The 19,525-nt window shown below is 45.9% G+C and overlaps 1 protein-coding gene across 3 annotated transcripts in view; it reads left to right on the top strand.

The window, feature by feature from the left end:
- ARFGEF3 (ARFGEF family member 3) overlaps positions 1 to 19,525 on the top strand; it is a 201,635-nt gene that overhangs the window by 129,787 nt on the left and 52,323 nt on the right. For all 3 annotated transcript variants that reach the window (XM_059941111.1, XM_059941110.1, XM_059941113.1), the window contains 10 exons: positions 2,019 to 2,185; positions 3,269 to 3,434; positions 7,305 to 7,412; positions 7,758 to 7,973; positions 8,136 to 8,246; positions 10,007 to 10,157; positions 12,013 to 12,330; positions 14,654 to 14,787; positions 17,155 to 17,300; positions 18,901 to 19,080. In XM_059941111.1, the coding sequence (XP_059797094.1) occupies positions 2,019 to 2,185; positions 3,269 to 3,434; positions 7,305 to 7,412; positions 7,758 to 7,973; positions 8,136 to 8,246; positions 10,007 to 10,157; positions 12,013 to 12,330; positions 14,654 to 14,787; positions 17,155 to 17,300; positions 18,901 to 19,080 (1,697 nt within the window). The remainder of the gene's footprint in view (positions 1 to 2,018; positions 2,186 to 3,268; positions 3,435 to 7,304; positions 7,413 to 7,757; positions 7,974 to 8,135; positions 8,247 to 10,006; positions 10,158 to 12,012; positions 12,331 to 14,653; positions 14,788 to 17,154; positions 17,301 to 18,900; positions 19,081 to 19,525) is intronic.

Here is a 19,525-nt window from a genome sequence, read left to right as displayed (position 1 = left end):
GAAGTTTTCAACTATAATCTCTTCAAATATTTTCTCTGGTCCTTTCTCCCTCTCTTCTCCTTCTGGGACACCTATAATGAGAATGTTGTTGCATTTAATGTTGTCCCAGAGGTCTCTTAGGCTGTCTTCATTTCTTTTATTCTTTTTTCTTTAATGTGTTCCACAGCAGTGAATTCCACCATTCTGTCTTCCAGGTCACTTATCCATTCTTCTGCCTCAGTTATTCTGGTATTGATTCCTTCTTGTGTAGTTTTCATTTCAGTTATTGTATTGTTCATCTCTGTTTGTTTGTTCTTTAATTCTTCTAGGTCTTTGTTAATCATTTCTTGCATCTTCTTAATCTTTGCCTCCATTCTTATTCCGAGGTCCTGGATCATCTTCACTATCATTATTCTGAAATCTTTTTCTGGAAGGTTGCCTATCTCCACTTCATTTAATTGTTTTTCTGGGGTTTTATCTTGTTCCTTCATCTGATACATAGCCCTCTGCCTTTTCATCTTGTCTATCTTTCTGTGAATGTGGTTTTTGTTCCACAGGCTGCAGGACTGTAGTTTTTCTTGCTTCTGCTGTCTGCCCTCTGGTTATTAACAGCTTTTATGGAGATATAATTCACATACCATGCAATGCACCCATTTAAACTGCCCAATTCAAAGGTTTTTTGTTTTTGTTTTTTATTACACTGTTGTTTTAGTTGCTGCAGTGAACACTGGCATACAAGTATCTGTTCAAATTCCGGTTTTCAGTTCTTCTGGGTACACTCCTAAGAGTGCAAAATTGCTGGGTCATATGGTAATTCCATGTTCAGCTTTTTGAGGAACATTATTACTTTTAGAAAAGTTTGTACTTATGAGTTACTGCACTAAGCATCTTAAATGTGTATTGCATCTAGTTGCCATAGCAAACTTTTTCATTTATTCTTATTCATTCATTCAGCAAGTAATTTTAAAGGATCTACTATGTACCAGGCACTGTTCTAGGCACTGAGGTTCTCTAGTGAACAAATAACAAAGTTCCACTCTCTTGTAGGTCTTACATAATAGTAGTAATGGCAGACAATAAACAAATATATATATATTAATAAATGCCATTAAGGCAATGAAGAAAAATGCATGGTGAGGAGGAATATTGCAGAGGATGGTTGTAGGTACGAGGGATGCTATTTTAGATGGAATTAAAGGGGAATGTCTGTGAAAAGCTGACACCTGAGTAGAACCCTAAAAGAATCGAGGCAGGGCTTCCCTGGTGGTGCAGTGGTTAGGACTCCGCCTGCCAATGCAGGGGACCTGGGTTCGAGCCCTGGTCTGGGAAGATCCCACATGCCATGGAGCAGCGCCACAAGTACTGAGCCTGTGCTCTGGAGCCCACAAGCCACACCTACTGAGCCTGCGTGCCACAACTACTGAAGCCTGCGCACCGCAACGAAGAGTAGCCCCATCTCGCCACTACTAGAGAAAGCCCGCGCACAGCAACAAAGACCCAACACAGCCAAAAATAAAATAAATTAATTTTAAGAAAAGAATCGAGGCAGCTAGTCATCCAGAGATCTTGGGAGACCATTCTGGGGAGAGGCAAAAATGCAAAGGCCCTGAGGCACGTCCAGGCTTGGTGAGGTCAAGGAACAACAGATAGGTTGGGGTGGCTGAGGGGAGGGGTGGGGTGGGGTTTTTTTATATTGTGATGGGAAGGCATTTGGAGAGTTTGAGCAGGAGACAGAGGCAATCAATTATTCTGCCTATTTCTAGGTAGAGAAGGCTTTAAGTGATTTTACCAAAGCACCCGGTGAGTAACAAAGAAAATTTTCCCAAGTAGGTTCACTCCGGAGTGCATGCTCTTCCCCACCAGTCTAGGGCGCATCTCTGCCCTAACACTATTCCTTGCTGGCTGTCGTTGCTTTACAGAGGTACCCTACGAGGTGCTCCTTCCCTGGGATTGGTTCGTGGCTCTCTGTAAGCGGTAAGCCAGACGTTAAGCGGGTCTTGCCAGGCGTGATGTTTGAGGTCTCTGGATTCTCTCCGCAGGCATGATGCACTCCCCGGGATTCGACGGGAACAGCAGCCTGGGCTTGCAGATGCTGATGAACGCGGACAGCCTGTACTCGGCCGCGCACTGCGCCCTGCTGCTCAACCTGAAGCTCTCCCACGGCGACTACTACCGGAAGCGGCCCGCCCTGGCGCCAGGCACCATGGTGAGTGTGCGTCTCCACCCCGCCACGCTGAGGACCAGCGGCGGCCTCTGGGCTGGCACCCGAGCGTCATTGCCACGAGAGGGATGGCCGGTGTGTTCTATCTCACACTGATCTGGAATGGGTGATGCCCGCGGGGCTGTGGAGGGTGGACGGACGCGACGCCCAGGAACCGTTGTGCAATTTGCACGCGCGGTGAGCCGCAGAGCTACCCACCTAGCTCCAGGAGTAAAGAACTCCGTGTGCCTGCAAAGGGCTGCCTGCCACTGGCCCAGTAAGTTCATCCAGTGGCATTAAACACACGTGTGTAAGACATATTCAAAAACGTAATCAGCATGTTAAGTAACAGCAGGAGATGTGCAGAGAATGGTCCCCTTTGCAGAAAATGCAGGCGTGCTGTTACAAAAACCCTTCACTGAGTTCCAAAATATACCGAGACCCACTCGGACCCAGAGCTAAGCTCACTAATGTCGATAACAGAACACCTCCTGTGAGGTGATGACAGTGATGAGTATTCTTCTGTGGTTGGCTCGCTGGCGTGAGCAGACCCCTCCGTGGCGGACCCTGGGACCAGGTCGAGAGCCTAAATCCACGGAGCGACATTAAGGGATCCGCAGTCATTTGTTTGATAAATGATTGACAAATTTTATGTTTCCGAGGGTAAGCGGTGCCTTCATGAGTGTAAGTCAAGTATCTCTTGAGACACATATGTCCTTCGGGGAGGACATGCCCCCTCTGCTGCTGATGGGACACTAAGAAGGAGGTGCTCTGTGAAACATTTCTGTGCATTTTCTAATCCTCCCACATGTCAGAGAGCACAAATATAAAATGTAGTATCCCTACTCCTCCTACAGGGTTTCTTCAAAAGATCACATAAATGAAAGGACCTTCATGAAGTTGGGGACTTTTCCATTGCAGTTTCCCGCTTCCCTCGCCACCCTCTGTCCCCCAATCGACAAGGTTGTGTTTTTCCCATAAGCGGTGACTCAGTGACTCGGGACGTGAAGAGGCGGCAGAGGAACATGAGAGCCTGTTTGTTTGCAAGGGATCGTATTTGGTCACCTTCTCGTGTGATCTTCTCTGCAGAAAGAGTTCATGAAGCAGGTGCAGACCAGCGGGGTGCTGATGGTCTTCTCCCAGGCCTGGATCGAGGAGCTTTACCACCAGGTTCTCGACAGAAACATGCTCGGAGAAGCCGGCTACTGGGGCAGCCCCGAGGACAACAGCCTTCCCCTCATCACCATGCTGACCGGTCAGTGGCTCCCTGCACGGCTCCGTGGCACTCGGTGGGGTGGGGAGGGCCGGCGCTTCAAAGCCCCTTTCGGGGAAGCAGTAGTGTTTCAGGCAGACTTTGAAACAGCACCCACAAAGCCTCCCTGGCAGTTGATGACAGTTCCAGAGAAGTGTCATGAGTTCACCTCATAAGAACTTTCTGTCCTTTTTCCACGTGGGACTCTGCAGGCTCACTGTGCCCCATTAGATTAGGAATTATTTAGCACCTATGTCTGTTGGGATAAAACTGTAGACCTCTTCTGGGGATATGAAGTACGGTCTGGGCGCAAAGCCCAGAATTATTCCTGGAAACTCTCACATGCTCATAGATACCCTGTATCGTTCAGTGCTTCTGAGAATTTGCCAGTAATGTAAAATGATTGATTTTAAACTTGGCTTCATCCCCATTTCTTGTCCATATCAGAGGTCCTCCCTTCCCTTCCCAGCTGTACCAGAGTGAAAAAGAATGCAAGGGAATTGCCTGGCGTTAGGACTCTGCAGTTCCACTGCAGGGGGGCCCGGGTTCAATCCCTGGTCGGGGGAATAAGATCCCACCAGCCACGCAACATGGCCAAAAAAAAAAAAGAAAGAATGTAAAATAGCTTGCCCAGCATCTTTTCTTTAGTGTCTCGAGTTTTAAAAATCCTATTTAACTATTGGAAATATCATACGAGAACATAAAGAGAAGTATGGGGTGTGGTCCTAAGGCAACATTGTGGCAAAAGCAGCCACTCATATGGCTTTGCATGGCATAACTACAATGTCAGGTCAAGATCGGGGAGTGCTCAAAAGTTTGGACTGGTCATCAGGAGCCTTAATAAATTTGATCTGAGTTCCCAGACTGGTATCTGTCTGAGTGATCTTTTCATGGCTTCCACTGATGTGATAAGTAGAGCATGGCCCTATATGCCCTGCCCTCTCTGTGGTGTGTATGTCCTCACACAGCTCCACACGGCTTTGCACCGGACGGGGCACACTGGCAGGAACCTGGGGCAGTCCAGCTGGGAGGCAGAATCTGTTGTCCCAAAGGATATGTTATATTGCCTGTGGTTGCCACTCTTACAAAGGTGGCAGAGTGAACTACTGGCAGGTGGAGATCAACACTGAGGAATTTGGGAGAAGGCACTATTTAGAAATCAGGCAGGGAGTCAAGACATACAGTGAGGTCTATCCATAGCAGACAGCGTCTTGGTCATTGTCTGGCATTTGGAGTGTTGGTTCCAGAACTAGGATGGAATTGGGGGAAGCAAGACTGGGTCCCAAGCCTTGCAGACCATCATCACCAGACAAGTGACCAATTAGTATTTTATTAATCATGATAATATTTACATCCATTTGAAAAATAGGAATTCATATTTATGAAGACATTTATGAGACATTTATTCAGTCTACCTATAAGCACTGCTTGATTTCCATCTCTCTGCACAAACTGGCTTCAGATTGAGATTAAAGGTACTGTCCAGAGCTTCTAAGTGCCTTGGAATTTAGATGAAGATCTTAAACATGCCAACTTTAATTTCAATACCATAGTTTCTGCCAAAATTAATCTCTGAATTTCTTCCCTGAATCTTAATACAAGGAGTCATACAGTAGATGTAAAAATGAACAAATAGGGACTTCCCTGGTGGCGCAGTAGTTAAGAATCCACCTGCCAATGCAGCGGACCTGGGTTCGAGCCCTGGTCTGGGAAGATCCCACGTGCCGCGGAGCAACTAAGCCCGTGTGCCACAACTACTGAGCCTGTGCTCTAGAGCCCACGAGCCACAACTACTGAAGCCCATGCACCTAGATCCCATGCCCCGCAACAAGAGAAGCCACTGCAATGAGAAGCCCGCTCGCGGCAACTAGAGAAAGCCCACGCACAGCAATGAAGACCCAATGCAGCCATAAATTAATTAATTAATTAATTAATTAATTTTAAAAATTGAACAAATAACAGGCTATTCACAGGAGCCATATTCATCAGTCATCACTGTTAATCAGCCATCTCTTTTATAATGGAACAGTAAGTTCAATTGCTTCATCCATAGGGAAGTTATCTAACTTTAGATTAATGATAGAAAAACAGAGACTTTTCATAAGAATTCGACAGAATTACATTCTGTGATTCTTTGTAGCAAATTTCAGGTGTGAAGTGACAAGTGAATTTGAGCAGCAGTTAACCTAGAGCTTGGAAACGTCCATCTAATCTTTTCATTATGTGCAAGGAAAAGCAATAGCAGTTACCTGGTCATCAACACTGTACTACTACCTGTGGCCATTCCTCATGTCATGTCAAAGTATTCTATAGATTGTGGAATTTTAGCACTTAGATAAGCTTTGTGTTACTTGAATTCGTCAGTCCTTTACCTAGCACATAGGAAACAAAACTTTGATACATGGCAATTTCTGGCAAATGTCATTAGACCATTTGACCATAAGTCAAATTAATTTCAGTGAAACTGCTCTGTTCCCACTGTAGTAGTCATATAGATTTCTCCCTGCCTTCCCTCCCACACCCAGTTTTACTGAGCGGTAATTGACATATTAATCCCAGGTGTACAACATAATGATTTGATATATGCATATATTGTAAAATGACCATCACAGTAAGTTTAGTTAACATCAATCACCTCTCATAGTTACAGATTTTTTTCTCACTGAGGTGAGAACTTTTACGATCCATTCTCTGAGCAACTTTCAAAGAGATGTGTTACCAGAAGTCTCTAGACTTCCTGGAGTTACTGTAAGAATCAAAGATATAATGAAATAATTTTCAAACCCCATGCAAGTCTCACCCTATTGGGGTGAAGGTGAAGTTCTAAAGTCAGGGAATAAGCTTATGTTACCCTCTTCTCCCGTCCCCTCTGTGTGGTGCATTCACCTATGTTAGTTGCATTCAAATGCATATGCTTCTACTCCATGGTCACTCCTCCAATGGTTACTTCCTTTTTACTGAGGAATTTGGGGCCCAGAGAATGGCGTACCTGGCCCAAGGCTACAAGACTACTTAATTCAGAGGCAAGGCTGAATCGAAGCCCAGGCCTCTCAAGCCAGGCCAGTCTCTTCTTACCAGCATGTTAAGGAATGGTTCATTGAACTAATTCTGTAGATGAGAGTATATTTTAACAAAAATTTAAACAAGGTGAATTAGAATCCCATATTGAGCTGAAGTTTGGTGTCATGGAAGGAGGCCTGGATGGGTGTCAGAAGACGTGAATACTAAGTCTAATTCCTTCCTTTGCCAGCGTCATGACTTGGGCGATTTACCTACTTTGAATACTTATTTCTTTCTCTGTGAAATAAGGAAAAATAATACCTACCCTGCCTACGTACTTGGAGTTGTTGGGAAGATCTAATGAAAAAAATGTTACGTGAAAACGCTTTGAAAATTGTAAGGTATTATTAGTAAGGTATTGTGCTTTCCAATCAGATTATATGATTATCTGACCAAAGAGGCTTATCCTCCTCTTAATTCTTTTGAGGAAGCTCTGAAAAACAGATCCATGTTGGAGTAACCTGTACATATAAAATGTGGGAATAATGCCACGATTTTGAATAAAAGCAAGTATGCAAAGATCAAAATATTCTAAATCAATAGATTTTCTAGCAACAGAGGTATCAGAATTTATTTTCTCAAATAAAAAAATGCATCAGCCTAACAGAAGAATGCTCTAGCAATGAAAGAAAACTGTACTGAATGGATAAAACAAAAATTTTAATATTCTGATAAAAGGTTGCTACATACTTGGTACATAACAGATCCCATGACTATCTGTTGGGAAGAAAATGAATATTGTGGTAGCCGTTTGTTTTTGACTGGAGTGTTGTTTAAAAAGAAAGAAAAAACCTTGCCCTTTTTCCTTGACAGATATCGATGGCTTAGAGAGCAGTGCAATTGGAGGGCAGCTGATGACCTCAGCTTCTACGGAGTCTCCTTTCACCCAGGGCAGGAGAATTGATGACTCCACGGTGGCAGGTAATGACTTGGGTCTTGAGTTTATGAATATACATCCATCACATGTGTTACCAGCAATTAAATTATTATGTGGCAGCTTTCTGTACTGACGTAAATGAATTAAGATTTCATCTTGGCAGAAAAATACCTGATGGAAGTTACTAGCATCATCCAGCTGCTGATGCAACATTCATTATTTATAAGCACAAAGTGAAACACAATCCGATATAACCCTTTCCATTGTATTTCCTGTAGTAGAATTGCACACGGCTTGATAATGCTAATGTGATGGTCAGAGAATCCCAGGCCATTCATTGCCAGGTTGTTTTATCTCCGGAAGGTGACCCACAGCCCTTCACGTTCTAGGTGTGGCGTTCGCTCGCTACATTCTGGTTGGCTGCTGGAAGAACTTGATCGACACTTTATCAACCCCCCTGACCGGCCGAATGGCGGGGAGCTCCAAAGGGCTGGCCTTCATTCTGGGAGCTGAAGGCATCAAAGAACAGAACCAAAAAGAACGCGATGCCATCTGCATGAGCCTCGATGGGCTGCGGAAAGCAGCGCGGCTGAGCTGTGCTCTAGGTATGGCGGACGTGGTATCCCTGACCCGTGGCCCAAGGGGTGTTCCCGAGGAACACATTAGGAACGGCCCTAGTGGACACCAAGTCTTTTAGAAGTGCTTCTGCCAGATGAGTGGTTAGAGAATAGACTCAGTTAAGGGGTAATTGTTTGTTTCCTCTAAAGGAGTTGCAGCCAACTGTGCGTCAGCCCTCGCCCAGATGGCAGCTGCCTCCTGTGTCCAGGAAGAGAAAGAGGAAAGGGAAATCCAGGAACCCGGTGATGCCATAGCACAAGGTAACAGCAGAAGGTCTAGAATCCACCTGGTGCCTATGTGAAGTCTGCACGTGCCCGCACACACGAGCAAACACACTTGTCCCTGTTGCATGTGTGATACACGGCGTATTGTATACCACTGGTGATGAGATCCCGCTGGATAACAGGCTTGGGTCAGTTTTACATGGCTGACCCTCCAGGCTGCTCACAATAGGTCCCTCTGGACACAAGAGACATACTGGCTCCTGGCGACTAGGAAAGTGCACTTGGCTGCTAGCCAGAGGCCCACCTGGCTCAGCTATTCACACCTGTGGCGTCCTCTGGCCACTGGCTTTGAAGCTTCCCAGGGTGCACATTTGAGGACCCCCTCAGGCTACAGTGGGAAAGATAGAATGGCCAGGGTTCTGAAGGGGGGAATCAAATGGATGGAGGAATCCCTGAGAGGAGGCTCAGGAAGACTTTGCTCTTGTCAGAGAAAAACCTGAGCTTTGTGAACTTGGGAAAGGGTTGATTTTTAACTTGTTAAAATTAGTCAGTGAAGTGGATGGTTATCTAGATATAAGGAAAGAGAATGGCCTTTCTAATAGCAATGGAAGATAAATGGCAGACAGCAAACAAGGAAAAATTGGAAGCTTGGTCCAACTTGTGCTAACAATGTATCAGGTATATAAAATAGGTAGTCACAGAAAGAGTCAGCACATTTTTAGCTGAGAAAAACAGGTTAGGTTGGTGTTCCTTAAACTTGAGTAATAGAGAGAATCATATGAAAACAAAGCAACTCTTACACATCCCCAGTGTTAACTGCAAAAGGGTATCACACTTTTACTTAAAATGTACAACTATAAGTTACATAAAAATACTTAAATTTAAAGTTCTTCAAAAACTATTAAACCAGAGCTAGTATTTGAATTATAGACAAATAAAAAATAAAATCAATATCCCATCCGTGAGACAAATGATGCTTTGCTAAACATCAGTTTGCCCTTCACAGTAGGAGCATGGTTCGGCTTCCTCTGTAGTGAGCGTGCTGTGTTTCTGGGTTCTGGACCATTGCTCAGTTTCCCCACTAGACCCATCTTCCAGTGACCGGACACCTCAATTCATGCAGGATGCTGTCGTTTGGCCTTGCCTTGGCGTTTTGCGTAATTGACATCTTAAGTCACCTTCTGCATCCTTTCTCATTCATTATCTACAATTTAAAAAGTATTATTTGAAGATCACAAGTATAAACGTAAACTCAGGGAGTGAAATGATATGGGAATTTTCAGTTATAAAGCGGTCATCATGGTGCTGAGTGTGTACATACATATGTTGTTTTACACGATCATCATGAACACCTAACATTAAATAAACCTCAGAGAGGACTTGGGAAGGCCAGGAATTCTTTCTTATTATCAATATGAGTACACAGGGGCAGAGGATGGGTCTGGGCACAGATGGCTTTAGCTGGGATTGGCCCTTGAAGCCCACCCTCACTGCTGTGACTGACCCAGATCCCAGGGATGGGCCCAGAGGAACTGTACCTACCAGCTCAGAATCCATGGACTTCTGAAACCCCGGGGCTGGGGTCACCAATGTCTGTGGGCCTGTGGGCTGGGTAGTTTGCATGATGAGCCTCGGGGACCTGCCATTGAAGAGCTCGCTGCCAGTGACATCCAGTGACATCTCCTGTTTCCTCTTGCCCTTGCCCAAGAGCACATTCTTTCCTTTCCCTCCTTTCTCCCTCGCCTTCTGTCTCCCTTACTTGGACTGTTATTCTAGCGAATGTCTTTCTGACGCAGTGAAGCTAAAAGTGGAGCAGAAACTGGAGCAGATCGGGAAGCTGCAGGGGGTATGGCTGCACGCAGCCCACGTCCTGTGCATGGACGCCATCCTCAGTGTCGGCCTGGAGATGGGCAGTCACAACCCGGACTGCTGGCCGCACGTGTTCAGGTGTGTGACCGGATCCCCACTCCCGCGGGCCTGGCACCGCCTGCTGGGGGGGGAGGGGGTGGGGTGGGGGGAGGGGACCTGCCGTGGGGAGGGGGTAGAACCCTGCACCTGCCAGCACGTAAACAGATCACAGTAATTCACGGAGTTTGGAAAAGCCCCAAATGAGAGGTTAAAAAGACAAGAGGGAATAAGGGCCCAACTGAACGTATGTCTCAGAGAACAGAGTGACGGAACTGAATTTAGGAAAGTGTGAACTATCATTGACATTGTCTGTGAGAGGCAGATAACATTATCCCAGGGAAGGAAAACTGATTCTTAACTAGAGGCTGGTAAAAGGCCACGTCAGTTAGGTGAATACCAGGCAGATCTGAAAGCTGGTCACGTGTCAGCAACATAACATGGCTGCATGTTTATTAATGTCCTTTTTATTGAAAGAAGGATTTTTGTTAGCTTACATGGACACATAATAAGTACAGTTTGCCTACTTTTAATTTAGCGAGACAAAGGAAAAAATAGAATAGTAGCTTGTGTCAAAGACAGCCAAAAGTTTGGCTCTTGGCTTTGTAGTATCAAAGTAAAAAGAACCTCCCAATCAGTTACACGGTTCACAGCACCTGTAAAATAAAAACAAAGCGAGAGCTCCACAGTCCTCCCACGATCTAGAAGAAAAGCCTGCCTTCCCTGGCACTGGCGGTCGGGTGGACCTCGGACAAAGGAAGGACCACTGTCCACCCGCAGCAGGCACAGGGAGGCTGTGGCTTTCTTACCCATCTCGTCAGCACACACCCCATCCTCTACAAGCTCAGTTCTGGCCGAGCGGTGGAGGGACGATCGGGAGCAGGATGGTGGCCGCAGCGGGGCTCAGGCATCCAGATCTTGCCCAGAGCACTGGCCAGATCTCGGTTCTGTTTATCATCCTCAGAGCAAATACAGCCTTGAGTGAGTGTTGGTCGACTTTCAAAGATCATTCTAGGGTTGAAAAACTCATCTTGAGAGGAACATGTGAAAGGGCCAGCATGAATCGGCCTGGAGCACAATGGGTTTTAATGTGGAGGCTGGTGACCCGCTACTCTCCATTGCTTTCACAGGCAAAAAGAGAAAAAGAGAAAGACTTAAATTGCACCCAGGTAATTTCTATGGAGTCAAAAAATGGCCTGATTATGGAACATCAGAGTGGATTATCCAGGATAGTCTTTCCTAGGAACTGGACTTATTCTGGGATGAGGGGGTCTGTAGTCCCAGGTCCTATTGGGCACAGTTTGGAAGCTGGCAGCTGTACCATGTGTTGTGACTCTTCTCTGAGTTTACCGTGATTAGGTGACCGCCCCACCCCCTGCCCCAGTAGTGGTTACGTGGAGCTCTCAGGTCCCAGGGGACATGGCTGCATGGGACCCCTGAGTGAGGGCCCGCTGTGGCCAGAGGGCCAGTCCGCCACGTGCGCACTCATTCTGCGATCTCAAAGTAAGGAGGTGTTTCCCGAGTCCTGACTAGAGCACGAGAGAGAGGGAAGAGGACCCTTTGGGAAAACTCACGCAAACAGCCAAAGTCCTGATAAGCCAGCGCGCTGGACAGGACGTACCTGGATAAACAGAGCTCTGTTCCCAGACTTTCACCGAGGAATCCTTACCCCACCTCCAGGCCGTCTGGTCCAACTCAAACAAAAGTCTGTATAGCGGGAAGAGAGGGAGTGGGAGTGGAGAGCGAGGGGGAGAGAGGTGGCTATCGCCAGAGGAAGGGGGACAATTCAGGAGGACTGTAAGGCCATCTGAGCTCCTTTGTATCTCACTGTGGGGTCGCCAGAGCGGGCCCGGCTGAGCTGCAACTTTCAACGGCTGCTGTGTGTGACTCTCTCCAGGGTGTGCGAGTATGTGGGCACGTTGGAGCATACCCACTTCAGTGACGGCGCCTCTCAGCCCCCGCTGACCATCAGCCAGCCTCAGAAGGCCCCCAGAGGCGGACTCCTCGGGGACCCGGAGAGCGAGGGCTCACCCCAAGAGCAGAGCCTGGAGCAGGGGAGCTCCCTGAGCGCGGCCCCCGTCATCCAGCCCCTCTCCATCCAGGAACTCGTCCGGGAAGGCAGCCGAGGCCGAGCCTCCGACTTCCGTGGGGGCAGCCTCATGACGGGCAGCAGTGCCGCCAAGGTCGTGCTCACGCTCTCCACCCAGGCCGACAGGTGCGCGCTGTTCCCGCCATGCCCCGGGGGGCTGCCCCCCAAAGAGCACCCATCGTCTGCTGGCCACACCACACGCTTCTCTTCTGCTCTCAAAATCCTCCCCAGGACAACTTGATTTGTTAGCCAGTCATTGCAGCCTCTTGTAATTTTTTTCAAGTACGTCTCTGTCTGCCATCACACTGAACACTCACAATGAACTCTTTTGTCTAGTGACTGAGGCTGGAGGCTCGGGGTCGGGGTCAGGCAGCCCGGGGCGAAGGCTCTGCACTTACTCTATGACCACAGGCAACTTCCACAGGCCCTGCTTTCTCATCGTAGAATAGGGCCATAAAGTATCATAACTCTCACAGGCTAGCCATAAGGTTAAATTAATTAGTTCGCTGGAAGTAGTTAGGACAGAGCTTGGCAAATAGTAAACATTTACTATTTTTATGATAATATTTTAAAATCCTGCACCCAGGAGTGTGATCTAAATTGATGCCCAGAAGTCACATTAAGATGTAGAGGGAGGAATCAGCAGTAATTCCAACTGTTAGGTGGTTCTCCTTCTTTTTAAAAAAAAAAAAAAAATGCATATTTATTAGAGAAAATGTAATCTTAAAACATTTAAGAATTTATTGCAAGACTAATGTATACCATTTGTTCCCCTAGTATAATAAGGCTAAAGTCAACAGTTGTCCCAATTTGTCTTCAAAAAGGCTTTTCTTTCCACCTGTGCAAAATTACAATAATGTACTAATATTTGTGAGCTATGTACAAATGATAATATATTGTGATTATTTGGCTACTTGTTCCTGTGGCTGCACATGAAACTAGACAAGAATGAGCCCCCTCTTTCCTGTTATCTGCTTTTCTGAATTGAGGTGGCCCTTCTTGATGTGGAAAGTGCTTTGGTCACCTTCACCTGGAGACCATCCCACTTCACTCTTCCACACCTGGCGGCTGTGCCCCAGCCGACCCAGCACAGGCGCAGTGAAGTTCACGTGGGAGGACGGACAGCAAGGGCGTAGAGATGTGGGAGGAGCGTCACTGGCTGGGCTCAGAAGACTCGAGTTCACTCCTGGCTTTGACACCAGCCAGCTGCAGGGTTGAGTCTGTGTGAATAGTTGCACTGAGATTCAGTTTCTTCAGCTACCAACCTGGTACAATAATTCTTTTTTCCTGTCTATCCAACAAGGTGGCTGTGAAAGTGTTTGGGAAGCTGGAAAGTGGCATACAGGTGTCAGATGGGATATAATATTCACCACTCTTTTCCTACTAGGAAAGAGGAAGAAGAAATGATTGATGGGATCCAGAAACCAAATGGTGTTGAAATTGAAATTAGAAAACACAAGAAAAATATATTTGTTTAGATAATTTGTGAATGATTAATCTACTGATTCCCATCTTAAAACTTGTGTGCCTTGTATTATCCCTTCACGAGGGCTTTGTTATTCAGTTCCTATTGGAGACACTCTCCCTTACCCAGAACATGGCACCCCATAGGGCTGCTTGCTCTTCTGGGGTCACCACGGATTTGGAGGGCAGGCATCAGGATGACCCCGGAGCAGAGGGAGGCTGGCTCGCCTCATTCCTCATGTGCCACATAAACCGGTGTTTGATCCCAACATTCCAAGTTCCAGTGAGCCTCTGACCCTCCTCTAAGCCCTGCTACCTGTGCTTACCTCCTTCTCCTTAACTCCTTCTAGAAATGTCTGTGCCCAACAGAGTGGAAAACAGAAAGAACCTGCAAAGTCCTTTATGTTAGGGAATATTCGTTATTCCAGTACATACTTGAGCTTCACCACGTCCAGGGCTCTGGGTGTATGAGTCAGAAGGGTAAGAAGGTCAGTCCCTGCCCCTGGGGGGCTTACAGATCAGGTTTACTCTGCTTCTAAATCCTCCTGAGAGCCAAGCCCAGCACTAAACTCGCCAATTGTAGCCCAACAAAAGCCTTGATTAATTTGCTGAGTTTTTTCTTTAACATAGCTTATGAAATTGAAGCTAATTGTAAGAATTCCATTCCCAGCGTTTCAGTTTCTGGGAGCGATGCTTTGCCATCTTTCGACTTCTTGCCAAATGTTTTATGAGTGCCCATCTCAGCTGAGCTAGGCCATGGGACTACAAAGATTATTTTTTTAAATATGGTCTGTGCCCTTCAGATTAGAATCTTATAAGTTAGAGTAGACTTGTACTCAGTAATAAGAGATATAATAGTACTGTACATTTCTTTACAGTGTTTACACATTTTCATTAATCACATCTAAGAAAATTACCATAATCATTCTGCCATAAAGACTTTGCTGAATTGTTTCTAAATAACAAGTCTTTTTGTTTCATCCAGGCTCTTTGAAGATGCTACAGATAAGTTGAACCTCATGGCTCTGGGAGGTTTTCTTTACCAGCTGAAGAAAGCATCACAGTTCCAGCTTTTCCATTCCGTCACAGAAACGGTTGATTACTCACTGGCAATGCCAGGTAATTCTTTCCCAGCAGAAACCGTGCCATGAGGTTAGCAGGAAACAGCCCAGATCTCTGATACCAACAGCCTGCCTGAAGACTTGAACCCACATTCCCTTCGTACACAGTCACCTTGGCTCGAGTGAAAATTTGTCATCTGGTGTTGAGGCATGATCGTGGTGGATGGGGGTTGGCGGTTTGGGCGGGGTATCATTCTTTGTGAATGGAAATGTTGCTGCCACCGTTGTTGCGGGTATTACCGCCGGAGCTGGACTGTGTTCTGCTAAATCTTGTGATGTAGAAATGGTGTGGCTACTCAGGGTGCAGATAGCTTCACATGAGGGTAGGACCTCCTCTCCATATCACAAAGCACACACCCGCCTTAGTCCAGCCTACTTGCAGAAGCAGCTTCTAATTTCAGAAGGGCCTGGGAGAGAAAAATGGAAGGCTTGACAGAAGCCTCAGGCCACTCTTAGAAAAACTGCTCTCCGGGCATATCCCTTTAACAGCGGGTCAGTATCGCTGTCTTCACGGATGAGGCCAGATGAAGGCCCTCTTGAAGGCCAACACGTGGAAGAGGGGGTAGAGTTGTACTGAATCACCCAAGCGTCCCAAGTGGGTGGCAGGTTGCTCACAAACGCAGCTGTCCATCAGCAGCCAGGGTTGTTGTGCCGTAACAGTGAGTACCCTGTCCCCAGGGCAGAGTCACAGAGCCGTGTGCCAGGATCACACTGGTGGCAGGTTGAAGTGCACAACCTCTGAGGTCCTTCCATCATCAGGAATTTTGATTCTTACTGCAGATTCTAATTTGAGAACCATAGTCCCTTCCCGTGAGTTTTTAATAGACTTTAAAACCTTAGCTGTATAAAGCCAACTTCCCAGATCCAGCCAACTGCCAGAGCATCTCTGAGCCCAGGGACCACTTTCAAAGTCTTCTGCATGGAGAAATCAGCAGACTCTGAGCTTACAAAAAACCACGAGCAGTGAGGGTCAGGAAGAGGCAGCAGACCTAGGGGGAAGAAGCATTGGCTTTGGAATCAATCAGATCCAAGTTAAAATGCTGCCTTCACTACTTACCAGCTGCGTCAGTTTAGGCAAGTTGGTTCACCTTTCTGATCTTCAGTTTTCTAATCCGTACATGGCAGTAGTTACATTTACTTCTTAAGGGTTGCTTTTAAAATTAAAGTGATTACAGACATAAAGAACAGACTTGTGGTTGCCAAGGTGGGGGGTGGGAGAGGGATGGAGTGGGAGTTTGGGATTAGCAGATGCAAACTATTATATATAGGATGGATAAAGAGCAAAGTCCTACTGTATAGCACAGGGAACTATATTCAATATCCTATGATAATCCATAATGGAAAAGACTATAACAAAGAATGTATATATGTGTATAACTCAATCACTTTGCTGTACAGCAGGAATTAACACATTGTGTATCAACTATACTTCAATAAAAATAAAAATGATTAAAGACACGAAGAACCAACAATGTCTGATGCAGAGTAAACAATCAGTAAATGTCAATGATTTTTGTTGCTGTCATTTTGAAGTTTATTTGATACGGCAAGACTACTTAGAAAGGCACATTCTGGTTGGAAGAGGCTGATCGTGATCAGTATTTTGTAGGTGTATGGGAGAAGCAGGAGCACATGAGCAAAAAGAGAGTGAGAAGACGAAGGTGACAGTGGCAGAGAAGTAGCAAGAGATCCGAGTAGGCAAGGATTGTACGGAAGCAAGACAGAGGTTAGATCACATGTTACTGGGTGCAAAGGGGCCTGACCTGCTTGGCAAGGGCTTCAGAGGTACCATTAAGCATTGACCAAGTGGATGGTGGCCGTAAAGGATGGGAACGATAACAACAGTAACAATATAACTAAGTGTGTGTGGTAGGCAGTCTATGCCAGGCCCTGTGCTAAGTACTTTATGAGCATTATCACATTTCATCCTTGAAGTAACTTTAAGAAGTAGGTACTATCATCCCCACTTTTACAATGAGAAAGTGTGGATTAGAGAGGTAAACTTCTGGTCCATCGTAACCCAACTACTACATGATGGAGCCAGGATTTGGGCCTAGGCAGCCGATTCCCTGGCCCTTCTACTTAACCACGACATCATTCCTCCTTATCAACAGGCATTGTTTGCCTGACAAGTGTAAATGTCAGGGATGCTACAGTGAACAGGAGAGGTGGGCCCTGGCTTTGTTAAGTGAATCACCTGTTCTTTCTTGAATCCACGCTCCTTTCCTGTCTTGGCAAATTCATACCGAATAATCCCACTGATCCGAGTACAGCTCTTTGATTTTCATCCTCTCTCCATGCTTGAACAGGTCAAACTATTTCTGAGTTTTGGATTGATGGCTTTCATGGTCTTACCTTCCTGTAGGAGAAGTGAAATCCACCCAAGACAGAAAAAGCGCCCTCCACCTGTTCCGCCTCGGGGACGCCATGCTGAGGATCATGCGGAGCAAATCGAGGCCCCTGCTCCACGTGATGCGCTGCTGGAGTCTTGTGGCGCCGCACCTGGTGGAGGTGAGCACCTGGAAAGTGGGAAGCCCAGGGGCCTCCTGCAGCAGAGCCAGCACAGGGGTCTCCAGTCAGCATGGGACAAAGGGCACTGTGGCCACAGCAGTAAGGTTCCCATCACCTGGTCGTAAGCATCTTTGTTCTCTGATTATACCTTATGGCACCTGAAGAATTGCCCCAAGGGCAGCACTGCCCTGGTATCACTCTGACCCTCTTTCTTTAAAACTATGTGACTCACCTAAACACCTCACACTGCCGGTTTCTTATACTTCATGGTCTGCTATCAACCTAAGTCTGGAGTTTCATTTTTATACATGAATATAACAATGTCTTTTGTTCCTGCCAGGCTCTCTTTTCTAATAGCTAAACGTATTCTGGGCAGTGCCTTCTAAGTAGGGGAAGCATAAATCCTGGTTTTCCCAACAAAATTAACTAGGACCCCTTTGACTCTCCAAAAGAAAGCAGTCCATATGATAAATTATATGGTAACTCCATCTAAGCACCTCAATACATGATGACTGGCTACTTCTAAGATGACGGGGAAATTGTTGCCCTGTTTCACAGTGATAACTATTCCAAATAGTCCTTTAGCGCTTACTTGGTCGAGCTATGTCATAAAAAAGTATTTTGGGGAAATAAATTTACTAATCTGAGAACATTCTAGTAAGGAAAGGGGGTAAAAAATAGTTATGGAGAAACAGTATATCAGTTATGTATGATACTATAATAAACCACCCCCAAAGCCTAGTGACTTAAAACAATAACTGTTTATTTAGCTCATGATTCTCTGGGTCAGAAATTCGAGCTGAGCTGTGCGGCTCTTCTAGTCTGGGCCAGGCTTGACTAATCTCAGCTGGCCTTAATGTGTTCACTTGTGGTCAGCCTCTGCAAAGACTGGGGCCAGCTGGTTCATGACTGGTAAACCTGGGCAGATGATGGTCCTCTCTACGTGGTCTCTCCTCCTCCAGCAGACTAGCCCTGGCTCAGTCACATGGCATTCTTAGGATTCCAAAGGAAAGCAAGAGGGCAAACCCCAAATCAGAATTGCTTTACAATTCTCTACTTACGTAATATCTGCTGTTGTTCCATTATCCAAAGCAAGTCACACACCCAAGCCCAGGGTCAGTGTGGGAGAGGACCGCTAAAGGACACGGATACAAAGATGTGAGCCAATTAAAGCTGTATTGGTGCCATCATCCCACATCCCTGAGGGACAAATGTCGCATCTGATCTTCATATGTTTGGGGCATGGCTAACAATGAGACCATGGGTGGTTTCCAGACTAGGTTCCGGTGTCTTTAGTCAGCATGTTCTATACCACCCAAGAAAACTGTCACGTTACAGGAAAAAAGAAGAAGAAATTATTAGAAACTCTTATTTTTCCAGAAACTTCAAAGTGAAATTGGAGATGTGTCTGATCAGTTGGTTAAATTATTTAAAATGCAATTTAGTGTGCTGTTCATTGATATTTATCCCTTGAAATCTTTTACTTTAGCAGAATTGCTGCTTCCACCTCCCTACAGTAAGGTGTGTTAGGAAGACCTTCAGAAACCAGATTCTTAGTTGCTTGAAGTCCTGAGGGTGTTTGACTCTCTGAATTTTGCAGGCTGCCTGCCATAAGGAAAGACATGTGTCTCAGAAGGCAGTTTCCTTCATCCATGATATACTGACGGAGGTTCTCACTGACTGGAGTGAGCCACCTCATTTTCACTTTAATGAAGCACTCTTCCGACCTTTTGAGCGTATCATGCAGCTGGAGTTGTGTGACGAGGATGTCCAAGACCAGGTCAGTGTGTCACGGTAGCAGTGCTGCCATCATTGCCATAGCCTGCTGGCTCTTGTTGAGGGCACTGGCAGGACTGTTCTGTGAGTGCTGCATATTTAGTCTTTCCAATAAGCCTATATGGAATCTGTGACAAGAAGAGGTTAAGCAATTTAGCTGAGGATTCGTGATGAGTGATTGGTGGAACTGGGATTTGAACCAGGCAATCTAGCTGTAATAGTCTATACTCTCATACCTAGCCTATACCCGTAACCACTATCATATTCTCTACGGAGAGACAGATGGTAAAGAGACTAGCTAGAGACTTCATATTTACGTAGCATGATGGTGGGCTAGGAACACAGACAGATTCTCTGTCTCTGAAATCTACTAAAAATGTTAAACAAGGGTTAAAATTTTTATTTTAAATATCATGTACACACTGGCAAGAAAGTAAGGAATAGTAAGA

Source organism: Balaenoptera ricei, chromosome 12, assembly GCF_028023285.1.
Source record: "Balaenoptera ricei isolate mBalRic1 chromosome 12, mBalRic1.hap2, whole genome shotgun sequence".
Lineage (NCBI taxonomy): Eukaryota > Metazoa > Chordata > Mammalia > Artiodactyla > Balaenopteridae > Balaenoptera > Balaenoptera ricei.
The sequence above is the reverse complement of the archived record's forward strand: the minus strand, read 5'-3'. Positions and strand labels throughout refer to the sequence as shown.